This window comes from Theropithecus gelada, chromosome 9 (assembly GCF_003255815.1).
Source record: "Theropithecus gelada isolate Dixy chromosome 9, Tgel_1.0, whole genome shotgun sequence".
NCBI lineage: Eukaryota > Metazoa > Chordata > Mammalia > Primates > Cercopithecidae > Theropithecus > Theropithecus gelada.
Window position 1 is genome coordinate 97,599,930 of NC_037677.1, and position 12,489 is coordinate 97,612,418.

Here is a 12,489-nt window from a genome sequence, read left to right on the forward strand (position 1 = left end):
CAGGGTTCATGAAATGACACGTTAAAATATGTGGGTCCTTTGAAGTAATTTCTTTTCTTTTTTTTTTTTTTTTTTACCAAATTAAACAATGACTCTGTATGCCTTGTTTCATCTTCTGTTGTTCATCTGTACAGGGCCCTCTTCACTCTTTTATTTTTAAAATTCTATTTTTTCTTTCTTTTTTTTTTTTTTTTAGAGGTGGTCTTGTTCTGTCGCCCAGGCTGGAGTACAGTGGCATGATCTGGGCTCACTGCAACCTCTGCCACCCAGGTTCAAGCGATTCTCCTGCCTCAGCCTCCTGAGTAGCTGGGATTACAGGCATGCACCACCACGCCCGGCTAATTTTTGTATTTTTAGTAGAGACAGGGGTTTCACCATATCAGCCAAGCTGGTCTCCAGCTCCTGACCTCAGGTGATCTGCTTGCCTCTGCCTCCCAAAGTGCTGGAATTAAGAGGTGTGAGCCACCATGCCTGGCCCTAAAATTGTATTTTTTTTTTTTTTTTTTGAGACGAAGTCTTGCTCTGTCGCCCGGGCTGGAGTGCAGTGGCCGGATCTCAGCTCACTACAAGCTCCGCCTCCCGGGTTTAGGCCATTCCCCTGCCTCAGCCTCCCGAGTAGCTGGGACTACAGGCGCCCGCCACCTCGCCCGGCTAGTTTTTTGTATTTTTTAGTAGAGACGGGGTTTCACCGTGTTCGTCAGGATGGTCTCGATCTCCTGACCTCGTGATCCGCCCGTCTCGGCCTCCCAAAGTGCTGGGATTACAGGCTTGAGCCACCGCGCCCGGCCCTAAAATTGTATTTTTAAAAAGACATGGTCTCTCGAGCCCTTGAGCTCAAGGGATCCTATTGCCTCAGCCTCCCAAATAGCTGGGAGTACAGATGTGCACCACCACACTCCGGCTCATCATTCTGTCATCATATTGCAGTTATTTCATGTGTCAGTGACTGAAAGTGAACATATGATAATCTTGTGAACACAGGGTTTCATGGTGGAAAGAAAACTACATTCTATACCTCCTTCCTTCTTCAGTACAAGCGTCTGCAGGAAAAGGGGAAAAAAGAGGCGGGACCATCTATTATTCAACAAATTTCAACGTCACCCTGCCCATCTGGATCTAGTCTCCCTCATTAAATGCAAAGGATGCTGCCACCTAGCTCCTCTCCCTAGCAGTATTCACATCATCTAGGCTAGAGAATCCCTTCCCTTTGGCCCGTTTTGCACAAAACCGAGTAAACGTTTTCAAAGTATAAATACGCAAAATCATTTGCTATCTCTTTACTATTTACGATGCGCATTGGTGTTACCGAACGTTTTGGGGCCTTGACGGATGAAGTATGGGATGCTGAGGATCGGGGAATGTATCTAAACTCTCAAGTTGTGTCCTATTCAAAAAACTCTCTTCTAAAAGTATTTTTACGGTATGTAGGGTTTTACAGGAACAAAATCTCTACTTAATAACAGCGGATCCCCTTTTACTATCTTTGTGCCTACCTGGATGCACGGTTCCAGGATGTTCTCGTCACTAACCACAAGTCCACCAGAGGGCGCTGGTTCCCCGTCTATCTACTGTTCTCCATCAGCGACTCAGAAAATCCAGGTTACACACTCAGGCAGTCTTTCACATTTAATCCACAAATATTTACCAAGAATTTGCCGTGCCACCTGGCTCGGGGCTAGGTTCACGAGATACAGTAGTGAGTTAGGCACGATTCCTACTACCAGAAGCTTAGAGCATAGGAAAGACTGAAAGTAAGCAACTGTCTACAATAGTGGGATAAGTGAAGAGTTTCCAGGTCTGTGGAGTTTGTTGTTGAAATATCAGCTCCAGGCCTTAGAAGCCGGCAGCAATTCATTAAGAGATCCCGGACTTGTTTCTGCTCTGTATCCCGGACAAGGAGCTCCGTCCCCAAGGTGTTTTGTTAGAGCCAGAGACCTCTCCTTGGTTGACTCCATTCGTCAGCCCCACAAGTCCCTGTCTCTGGTCTTTTTCACGGTTTCCGGCAGCTCTCTGACAGTTCCCCTTCTGCCTCAGGTCGACACTTAGGGCAAGGACCAGGGATTACTCACAACTATCCGCCAGAGCTGGCTCCGCCCTTTCTTTTTCCTGTTTAAAATCCGCGGGCTCTTAGTGTTCTCGGTTCGTAGAGTTCCTGTTCTGATTCTCGCGACAGTTGCGAGGCCACGCGTGAAGTTCCCTTCTAGTCCCTCTTTCGAATTTGAGACCAGGAGAGAGTGTCTGCCCTTGCCCCCCTCCTCAGAACCCCTCTCGCCAGGGATGGCGCCTACGTGGCTCGAGAGCCCCAGAATTAATGGGGTTGGCCCAACTCAAGGGCGCTCTCCGAAAGGAGAGTGCCGGTTGGATTCCAAGGCTCCAGTGCGCATGCGGAGTCGATCCCGCGCAGGCGGGCGGGCACCACAGCCAGGCCTTGTGGGCGGAGCCTGGCTAAGTGCCGCCCCCTCGCCGGCCGCCGATTTCTGTCCCCCGCCCCCAGCGAGCTGGACTGCGCTGCGGCTTCTCTGAGCCGCTTGGGGCCGTCCGGGGAGGGGCCTGCGCGACCTGGGTTTGGCTGGCGGGCCCCCAGGAATGCTCTCCTCCCCGCCCCCGGCCCAAAGTGCCACGGTGGCAGTGGTGGCGGCCGCGAGGCCGAGTGCCTCCGGCCCTGCCAGCCTCGCAACCGTAACCTGTAATCCCGACCCGAGGGACGCCCGCCTGGGAGGCCCAGCCCGCCTCTCCCTGCGGCCGCTGGTTAGCTCCGACCCGGAATCACCCGGCTCACCCGCGGGTTGCAGCACCTGCCGGATGTGGGGAGGAAGGAGGAGGCCAGATGAGGGAAGGCAGATGTAGGCGCCCAGTCTGTCAGCGCCTCGGTGGGGGAGCTGGGTGGGCAAGCCTGCAGTCGCTCCCAGGAACCAGCCCTGGGCTGCGGGGAGGCGAAGTTGGTTGGTCCTGCCCTCCAGGGGCGCCCCGACATCGACGTAAAATGACTTGGCAGCAGAGCTCCTGCCGCTTCCCCCTTATGCAGCTGCCCTCGCCGACGCCAGGGACTGTAAAGGCAGATGGGACAGGGCCTAGCCGTTCAGCCAACACTTTGAGCTTCCCAGCCAAACTCCTACCCCCACTCCCCGCCTCTGGTCCTCACCCCCTTCCTCTCTCCTAGCCTCGGTGTCTGGTTACGGCTCCTCTGCTTGCACTGTGACTTTGGGCCAGGCTGGGGGAAATGACCCGGGAGGGTCCCGTGTGGCTACATAAAATTGGCAGCCTTAGAACCAGTGGGAAGGCGGGTGCGCTAAATCGAGGGGCGGAGAGAGGGGGCGGAGGAGCTGTTTTCTGAATCCAAGTCCGTGGGCTCTCTCAGAAGTCCTCAGGCCGGAGCAGAGGTGGCTGGCGGGCCCGGCTGACTGCGCCCCTGCTTTATTTCCATAACCTTTTCTTGCGGACTCGAATCACGGCTGCTGCGAAGGGCCTAGTCCCGGACACTAGGTGAGCACTCTGTGCCCCAGGCCATAAGCAAGGGGGCATCAGCTCCCGCTGTTTCCACCCCCCATTAACAGCTTCTTACTTCTGGAGCCGTCCATTCTCTTTGGGCAAGGATGCTCAGGGGCCAGGGATCGGAGTCGGATGGTGCACGGAAGTGGTGCTCGTGGTGGGTGTGCGTGCGCTTGATCCTTATCACCCCTTCCTCACCTTTCTTCCCTCCCAGCCACCCCCGAGAACAGCCCAACTGATTGCTAACTGCCATAACTGGATAATCCCTAGAGGGTCACTAGGCCTAATGTGTTGGGGGAGTCTACTTGATAGCAGGGGAGGGGGCGATGCTAGCGTCCTGCTTTGGTACAAGAAGCAGTGAGGTTGGTCTTTCGGCACAGGTCCCGTTTCTGACCTCCTGACCTGGCTTCCCTTCCTGGCAGGGTGCCACGAACGCGCTGATGCCCCGAGTGCTCGCAGGGCTTCCCGCTAACCATGCCGCCGCCGCCCGCAGCTGCCTTGGCGCTGTCTGTGCTCCTGCTACTGCTGATGGTGCGGACGCCGCTCCCGACCGGCGCAAGGCCGTCGTCAGGCCCAGATTACCTGCGGCGCGGCTGGCTGCGGCTGCTAGCGGAGGGCGAGGGCTGCGCTCCCTGCCGGCCAGAAGAGTGCGCCGCGCCGCGGGGTTGCCTGGCGGGCTGGGTGCGCGACGCGTGCGGCTGCTGCTGGGAATGCGCCAACCTCGAGGGCCAGCTCTGCGACCTGGACCCCAGTGCTCACTTCTACGGGCACTGCGGCGAGCAGCTTGAGTGCCGGCTGGACACAGGCGGCGACCTGAGCCGCGGAGAGGTGCCAGAACCGCTGTGTGCCTGTCGCTCGCAGAGCCCGCTCTGTGGGTCCGACGGTCACACCTACGCCCAGATCTGCCGCCTGCAGGAGGCGGCCCGCGCTCGGCCCGCTGCCAACCTCACTGTGGCACACCCGGGGCCCTGCGAATCGGGTACGCACGGCCCGGGGCCCCCACCCCAGCACTTAGGTTTCCTAAAGGCACTGCTCCCCGACCCCTGACGGCGTTGGTCTCTGGCCAACAGATCAAAATAGATAAGGCCATAGAGGCCTCGAGTCCAGTATAAAACCCTGCTCTCGCTACTGGTCCATAGAAGCTGCCACCTGAAGGTGGGGGTGGGGGAGTGGAGTGGAGTGAGGGTCCCAGGCTTCGTCAGGAAGCTGCATGCGCTGAACCATGTGAAAGCTCCAGAGCTACCTGGCAGGGAGAGACAGGTCCTCTGAGGGCGCGGGCACATAGCCTATGGTTTGCTCAGAACCCCTCGTCCACACACACTTTTCCCAGACCAGTGGAGTCCAGGCAGCAAAACGGGTTCCTGTGAGATGCAATCACGTTTCATTTGGGCAGATTCTTAGAGCAGTCTGTTCACTCAGTCTCCCCACCTCTCTCCTTTCTTCTGCGTTTAGGGATTAGTGAAGAGGAGCAGGAAGCTCAGCTAGTTCTCTCTCTATCCCCGGGGACTGGGGGCCATTCAGGCTTCTAGCTTTCCTTGGCAGCTTTAGTAACTTTCACTTCCTGAGCCCCTGCTCTGTGTCTGGCTCGGCTGGGGCAGTCAGAAAACAAACACCCCGCGGGGATCCCAGCAATTTCCTGCACTCCTGCAGGCCTCCTGCCTGTTGCACAAGTCCAGCTTCAGGTTCTCCGCCTTGCCGCGGGACTCCCCCAGGGGGTCCCGCTGTGTAGGGAACGGCTGCTTTTCCGCCTTTGGGAACTGGGCCTGTTTAGAAAAGGGGAACGGGTATCTGGAAGGTTTTAGTTATAGGCACTGTGGGAAAGGCTGGGGAGGGTGGAATGAGGACAGGAGAGCAGTTGGGGACAGAGTGGCTGCCAAGCTACAGTGTAGGTGTGTGTGCTTGTTTGTGCACTGAGTCTGCATGAGGTCCTATGTGCACATGTGCATGTATATCTATCTCCACGTCTGCGTGGTACCCTTGTGTGTACCAGCATCCACATCTGTGTGTACCTGTGTGTGTCATGGTGTGTTTATGGATATGTATTTACCTCAGCATATATTGTGTTCTGCCACAAGCATGTCCACAAAAATTTGTGTATCATGTGTTTGCCAGACTGGATGCCTTTGCTGGGCCATGCTATTCTCAGACCTCCCACCTTCACCCCCAGGGCCCCAGATCGTATCACATCCATATGACACTTGGAATGTGACAGGGCAGGATGTGATCTTTGGCTGTGAGGTGTTTGCCTACCCCATGGCCTCCATCGAGTGGAGGAAGGATGGCTTGGACATCCAGCTGCCAGGGGATGACCCCCACATCTCCGTGCAGGTAGAGACCGGTGGGAGAGGCTTCCCTCAGGCAGCCCAGGGCCCTCCAGAAGGACCTCGCTGATTCCTTGCCTGGCTCCAGTTTAGGGGTGGACCCCAGAGGTTTGAGGTGACTGGCTGGCTGCAGATCCAGGCTGTGCGTCCCAGCGATGAGGGCACCTACCGCTGCCTTGCCCGCAATGCGCTGGGTCAGGTGGAGGCCCCTGCTAGCTTGACAGTGCTCACACCTGGTAAGGGGATCCCTGAGCTCTGGGGGTTGGAGGGATGGTGCTGGATTCCAGCTGTGAATATGTAAGAAACAGTCCATGTGTCTGTGTGCATGTGGGTGCATACACAAGCATAGCCTTCCGCAGACTGGGCTATGTTGGTACTGACAGCCCCTCTCTCCTGTTTTCTCTCCTTTGCCCACGTGTGTTTGCAGACCAGCTGAATTCTACAGGCATCCCCCAGCTGCGATCACTAAACCTGGTTCCTGAGGAGGAAACTGAGAGTCAAGAGATTGATGATTACTACTAGCTCTGGCCCATGGGGGTGGGTGAGCAGCTATAGTGTTCATCCCTGCTCTTGAAAAGACCTGGAAAGGGGAGCAGAGTCCCTTCATGGACTGCTTTCATGGGGATGATCATGGGAGGCCTATTTAACTCCAAGGTAGCAGGGTGGTAGGGGAGAGACAAAAGCTGGAGGAGGTTAGGGAGAGAGGCTGAGACCAAGACCAGTGGGGTATAAAGGGGCCCATGCAGGAGATGCCCTGGCCAGTAGGACCTCCAACAGGTTGTTCCCCAGGCTGGGATGGGGGCCAGAGCAGACACGGAGGTGCAGGCACCAGGATTCTCCACTTCATCCAGCCCTGCTCCGCCACACTTCTAACTGCCCTTCCTCCCAGGCCCTGGTTCTTGCTATTTCCTGGTCCCCAACGTTTACCTAGCTTGTTTGCCCTTTCCCCAAACTCATCTTCCAGAACTTTTCCCTCTCTCCTAAGCCCCAGTTGCACCTACTGACTGCAAGTCCCCTTTGCTGTCTGCCCTCTTTTGCACAAGAGAGAGCACAGCAGAGCGTGGCTTAGTTCAGTGCAGAGAGATGGGTGAGGCCAGCTCCAGATCTTATACCACTCTGTACTGGACAAAACCTAGCACAGGGCTAGGCACCAATAAAGATTTCTAATGATGCACAGACAGATGCACAGACAGTTTATGCGGATGTGCACATGAAAACTGAATATCCCTGGGAGGCCTCCCACACTAACAGAACTCTGGCTTCTAGAAGCTGCAGGGCCTGCTCTCTAAGCACATGCCTGCCAGATGTACAGAGAGAAGGTTTGAACTTGGGCCTATCCTGCCTTTGAGGGAGGGAGGCTGGAGCCATTTGGTTGGAGGGAAGTTATCTTCCCGGTATGCCCTCCATTGGGGCTGGTATACATTACCTGCTTCTGTGCTCATCTTACTCCAAACCCTTTCCCAGGCCAGAATGGGGAATCAGGCCTATGTGGGTAGGCCCCCAAAATGAATGCATAGAGAGAGGAGGGTAGAAGTTTGGTCACCTGTGTGGTCCATACTCTTCCCCAGCTCCCATAGGAATCTACCTTTTTCCTGCAGAAGCCAGAGCCATGGTAAGCCTGTTTCCTATCTGCCCCAATTGTGACCTGTCCTCTCTGGCTTGGGGTCCCCAAATCTCTTTCCTCATTCTCCTTACCTAGCTCAGGGACACTGGTGAGACTCAATGTTTATTTAATGATTGACGGAGAGAATGAAAGCATAAGTCAGCGAGGCCGAGACACTGTGTGTGGATGGCGACAGCCTCCTACACGCCAGCGCTCCACCCAGATCCTGGCGCCACTGCGGGAGGGCCTGCCCTTGGCTCAGTGTCAGAGTTTGTCCTCTGGGGCCCAACGCAGGGAGCCTGGCCTCATGGGAGGGGCGTGGTCCGGAACTCCAACCCCAGGGCCTGCTTGGCCGCCCCTCCCGCGGCTACGCACGACTCCATCTACTGCTGCCTTGCCCCGGGTCCTTAAGCCAGCGACAGTGTTTATTGCCGAACCCAGGCTGGAGCCGGGCGGCCCCAGGAGCAGCGCACAACAGCGCAAGCGGGTTGGATACTGGGAGCCGATTCCAGGGCGCCCACAGAAGCAGAATCAGAGGGGTAGGCGGGGGTGGGGCGTGCTGTTCGGCACCGTGGCCAAAATCCACTCGGCGCTGAAAGAGGGAACTTGGGTGTGAGTCCCAGCATCGGCCAGGAAATCCGCCCCTAGCTTGTTCTTCGCCCAGCTGGGCTCCAAGGCGCCCTCTGCGGGCCCATAGCCCCTACCGCGTCCACCTGCAGAGCAGAGGCTCCTCACCAAAAGCCCATCCCACCAGAGAGGGTCACGCAGGTCCCGGGGAATCCGTACTCCTTGATCGCGTTAGCCGACTTTGTAGGTGTTCAGGAGCAGCCTCCTAGCAGCCTCAGTTTTCCCTTCCGCCGCCCTGCTGGTTCAAGCCCCACATCCTGGAATGGGAGAACTGTTGTCCACCGCCCCCTCCCTCCCCGCACCCCGCCTCTGCTGCAGCGGACCCGCTTTAATAACGTCGCTGGAAAGTGACACGCGATTTATTATTAAAGTAATGCGGGCGCGGGGACGGGAAAGGTTTAATAAACGTGCTGAGATGCCGAGGATTATTCACCGCAAATAAATGAGAGCGCGGGCGGCGTTTTAATAAATAATTTCCCGCTGCTCCCGGGGGAAGGGAGGGGAGGGGAAGGGAGGAGGAGGAGGAGGCTGAGCCGCTGCCAGAACTCCCGGTTTCGCCTCCCCACGGGCTTCCAAGCCATCCCCGGTTTCGTGTCCTAGGTTGCTCACACCCGAGATCTGAGGTTCCAGGAGCGCCGACCCAGAGTTGCCCAGGCCTGAAAGCGGGAGAGGCTCAGTCACACCCTACATTCCCCCACCTCCGAGATTTTAAGTATAGTCCGCTTGAAATCCCTGGAATGCTCTTTCTTCTGGCTCCTACCCAGAGATCTGGAGTCCGGACCAACCGGGGCAGGAAGGGTCCGTCGGACCAGCCCCTCCCAAGCCGAGGCTTCCAGGTCTCAGCCGGGCTCTTCTTCTTGCTTTTAGCTGAGCCGAGCTGGGCATGCCTGTCTCCTCCATCTAGGGCAGGGTGTGAAGCGGAAGCCAGAGGGGGCTGTCTGAAAATGACCTTGATCCCCTCCTCGGGCTGTCGTGAGGAGGAGAGCCGCTTCGCCTGGCTGCTCGTCATCGCTAAGGCTCCAAAGAATGGTTGCGCAGCCGTGTTGGTATAACCGAGGGTGTCCTGGAGAAGCCCAGCCCCTGGCGCTCTGGTGACCTGGGGGGTCGATGTACGGACTGGGCAGAACTGAGCCCGAAGCCGGAGAGCGCCCCTGAAAAAGAAGCCTGGAAGCCCGAGAGATGAACCCGACTCAGAGAGGGCAAAGACTGCAGACCTTGGGGACCGAGGACACGCTCACCACGATGGTGGGGGCTGGGGGGAGGGTGCGGGCGGTGGCGTGCGGGGAATCGCCTGGGGAACACCTGGCTCTGCAAGTTTTGTGCCTTAGCGGAAAGAGGCGACATCTCTGGCAACTTGGGAGTACAGGAAGTGGCGAAGGAGTGCCATCTGGTGGATCATTCTGGTAGTGACACTCAGACCTGGGCCAGGGGCCTCGAGACAGTTTACTTAACTGGAAAAATCTGAGTAAAAAAGTAGATGCTTCAATTTGTATTCATTTAATGTATGTGAATGTGCACGTGTATGTGTACCATATATTGATATGATATCTATATGTAAAATCTAATATATCCATAGTAGTTATGTGTGCATTGTATGTATACATGTATACATCTAGATGCATATTATACATGTAGTTTTTTTTTTGAGATGGAGTCTTACTCTGTCGCCCAGGCTGGATTGCAGTTGTGCTATCTCAGCTCACTGTAATCGGGTTCGAGCGATTCTCCTGCCTCAGCCTCCCAAGTAGCTGGGATTACAGGTGAGCATCACCATGCCCAGCTAATTTTTTGTATTTTTAGTAGACATGAGGTTTCACCATGTTGGCCAGGCTGGTCTCGAACTCCTGATCTCCAATGATCTGCCCGCCTCGGCCTCCCAAAGTGCTAGGATTACAGGCGTGAGTCACCACGCCTGGCCTACATGTAGGTTTTGTATATATGTATGTGTGTGCAAAAGTATATATGGGTGTATTGTTATATGTATATGTATAGACATTTATTTTCAAGTATATATTCCATTATGTATCATTCATTCTATCTTTCTTTCTTTCTTTTTTTTTAAGAGACAGGATCTTGCTCTGTCACCCAGGCTGGAAGACAGTAGCACTTTCATAGCTCACTGCAGCCCCAAACTCCTGGGCTCAAGTGATCCTCCTGTCTTAGCCTCCTGAGCAGCTGGGAATTACAGGCACGAGCCATGATGCCTGGCTGTGTCATATTCTTTCTACAAATATTTGTTATGTACCAGCACTGGGGCTACATCAAGGGAAAAATATTGCCCGTAACCCAAGCACTTTGGGAGGCTGAAGTAGGAGGATTGCTTGAGCCCAGGAGTTCGAGATCAGCCTGAGTAACACAGTGAAGCCCCGTCCCTACAAAAAACATTTTAAAAAATTTGTTGGGTGTGATGGCACACACCTGTAATCCTAGCTACTCTAGCAGCTGAGGCAGGTGGATTGCTTGAGTCAGGAGTTCAAGGCTGCCAGTGAGCTATGATTGCACCACTCCAGCCTGGGTGACAGAGCCTTAAAAGAAAATTGTTCCTGCCCTCATGGAACTTGTATTCCAGTCTAAGATGTGTATGTATACTTATGTTAATTATGTATATTTATATTTCCAGGATTATGCACACACGCACATATAATACTGTCTAACATGTGTATGTGCGAGGAGTAGATAGGCTTAAACTCTGGTAGGCCTGGAGATTCCCTGGTTTTTTGCTCACAATCACTGGTCCTGTCACCTGGAGCTCTATTCTGAGCATGAAGGCAGCTGAGGGCAGAGGGAAAGAAGCTAGAAACATAGGCCTGTTGCCTCCTAGGATGCATGGTGGTTATTTCCTCAGCCTTCTGATTGACTGAATTCTTTCTAAACTGGGAACAGCTGTGTAAGTCCATGCGTGGTAAGGAACTGTTAGTGCACATCAAGTCTTACCTCTGCTCAGTGCTGGGGAAGGGTGGGAGTGGGGTCTGGGAGGCTGGGGTAAGAGGCTAGGTTCTCTGAGGGCACTTAGAGACCGGAAGGGATAAATTCTGGGAGGCAGTGAGCTCTGGGAGTCACTTGCGGATAATGGGAGGTGGTTTGAGGACACTTGGGGAGAGATGGGGTGGTAGGATAGAGAAGGGGGCGGAAGTGAGTAATGAGGTTGGGATTGGAGATGGAGTTGGGGTGGGGTCAGGGCAGAGATAGAGGCTCTGGTGGCAGGGATACACCTGTCTGGGGGTGGAGCCTGGAAGCCATCTTGGGGGAGTCATCCCTCCCTCCCCACCTCCACCCCCACTCTCTCTCTAAGCTGCGCCCCAGTTTAGCCCTCTGTCTGCTCAAGCTGGCTCTCAGATGCGCCGGGGCAGAGGAGGAGAGCTAAGGCTCCAGGGCCTGGCCTGGCTTAGGTGACTCACTTAAGTGGTGGGCGAGGTGGGGCAGGGTTCACAATACCAGCATCCCATGAAGCCTTGTCCCAGCCACCTGGGTCATTTCCCACCCAGCTGCCATTACCAGCTTCCAGTATGGGCTTGGCCCAAGGGGTTCAAACAAGGGTGGGGTATAGACCTGCAAAGGGTCATAGAATATCCACCCATTCCACCAACACACACACATTTCTAGGACTGAAGTGGGAAGGTGCTTCTGAATCATTTCTTCCTTTCCCTGCTTTTGTTATATGCTTTCCAGATGCAGTCAAGTCTGGGAGTCTCCAGGTGCCACCTCAACCCTTGGTCTATGGTAATACTCATACCTCTCCCCTTCCTTCTCACCCACCCTTGCTGGACTACCAGGGTTTCTGCCCCTTCACTGCCTTTTCCCCTTTCTTCAGGGCCTCTTTTTTCCCCCCAGGGTTGAGTCCTTAGATCCCTGGGCTGTGTCCTTGCTGGTTAGGGAGTGGGGTTGGGGTGGGGGGGATTGCTAAAAACGCAAGCTAGTTCCTGGCCTGGATTTATTTTTCTGATTGATTTATCTTTTAGAGGCAGGGTCTTGCTATGTTGCCAAGACTAGACTTGAAGTCCTGGGCTCAAGAGATCCTTCTGCCTCAGCCTCCCGAGTAGTTGGGTCTATAGGCACATGCCACTGTGCCTGGTCTGGATTTGGTTTTGACATTTACTCTGCCATTTGGGCAACTGAAGGCTCTCTGGACAGGGTGGACAGTTATGAAAGTCCAGTTATGGTGACAAGAGTTACCCCACAATCAAATCTCATCCCATTCTCTTAGTGGGGAGAACCTTGAAGTACTCAGTACCTTCACTGAAATGAGGGCTGGAGTCCCCTGGGAGAAAAGACAGGGTCTCTGTGAGAAGTGGTGACAGCTTGAGAGAAGTAATGGAGTCTCCCAGGATAAGGGTTGAGGACTCTAGGGACAATTGCTTCCTGCTACCCCCACCCCAAGAGCTGGAGTAGGGCTGGAGAAGGCCCCACAGTTCTCCTGGGCCTAACTCCTTGGTGTCAGAGGGGTTAAGT

At 54.9% G+C, this 12,489-nt stretch overlaps 1 protein-coding gene across 1 annotated transcript; it reads left to right on the plus strand.

Annotated features, from left to right (window-relative positions):
- Positions 1-2,236: 2,236 nt before the first annotated feature.
- Positions 2,237-9,526, plus strand: KAZALD1 (Kazal type serine peptidase inhibitor domain 1). The gene is made up of 5 exons (XM_025397544.1): positions 2,237-3,483; positions 3,912-4,468; positions 5,657-5,817; positions 5,899-6,046; positions 6,238-9,526. Exons 2-5 carry the CDS (start codon positions 3,964-3,966, stop codon positions 6,330-6,332), a joined length of 909 nt encoding a protein of 302 aa, XP_025253329.1. The 5' UTR covers positions 2,237-3,483; positions 3,912-3,963; the 3' UTR covers positions 6,333-9,526.
- The last annotated feature ends 2,963 nt before the right edge of the window (positions 9,527-12,489 follow it).

Excerpts from the sequence above, each read along its gene's own strand:
- KAZALD1 (XM_025397544.1), top strand. The coding sequence starts at position 3,964 with ATGCCGCCGCCGCCCGCAGCTGCCTTGGCGCTGTCTGTGCTCCTGCTA. Across the intron at positions 4,469-5,656 it reads CCCGGGGCCCTGCGAATCGG|GGCCCCAGATCGTATCACAT; the intron begins GTACGCACGGCC and ends CTTCACCCCCAG. Across the intron at positions 5,818-5,898 it reads ACCCCCACATCTCCGTGCAG|TTTAGGGGTGGACCCCAGAG; the intron begins GTAGAGACCGGT and ends GCCTGGCTCCAG.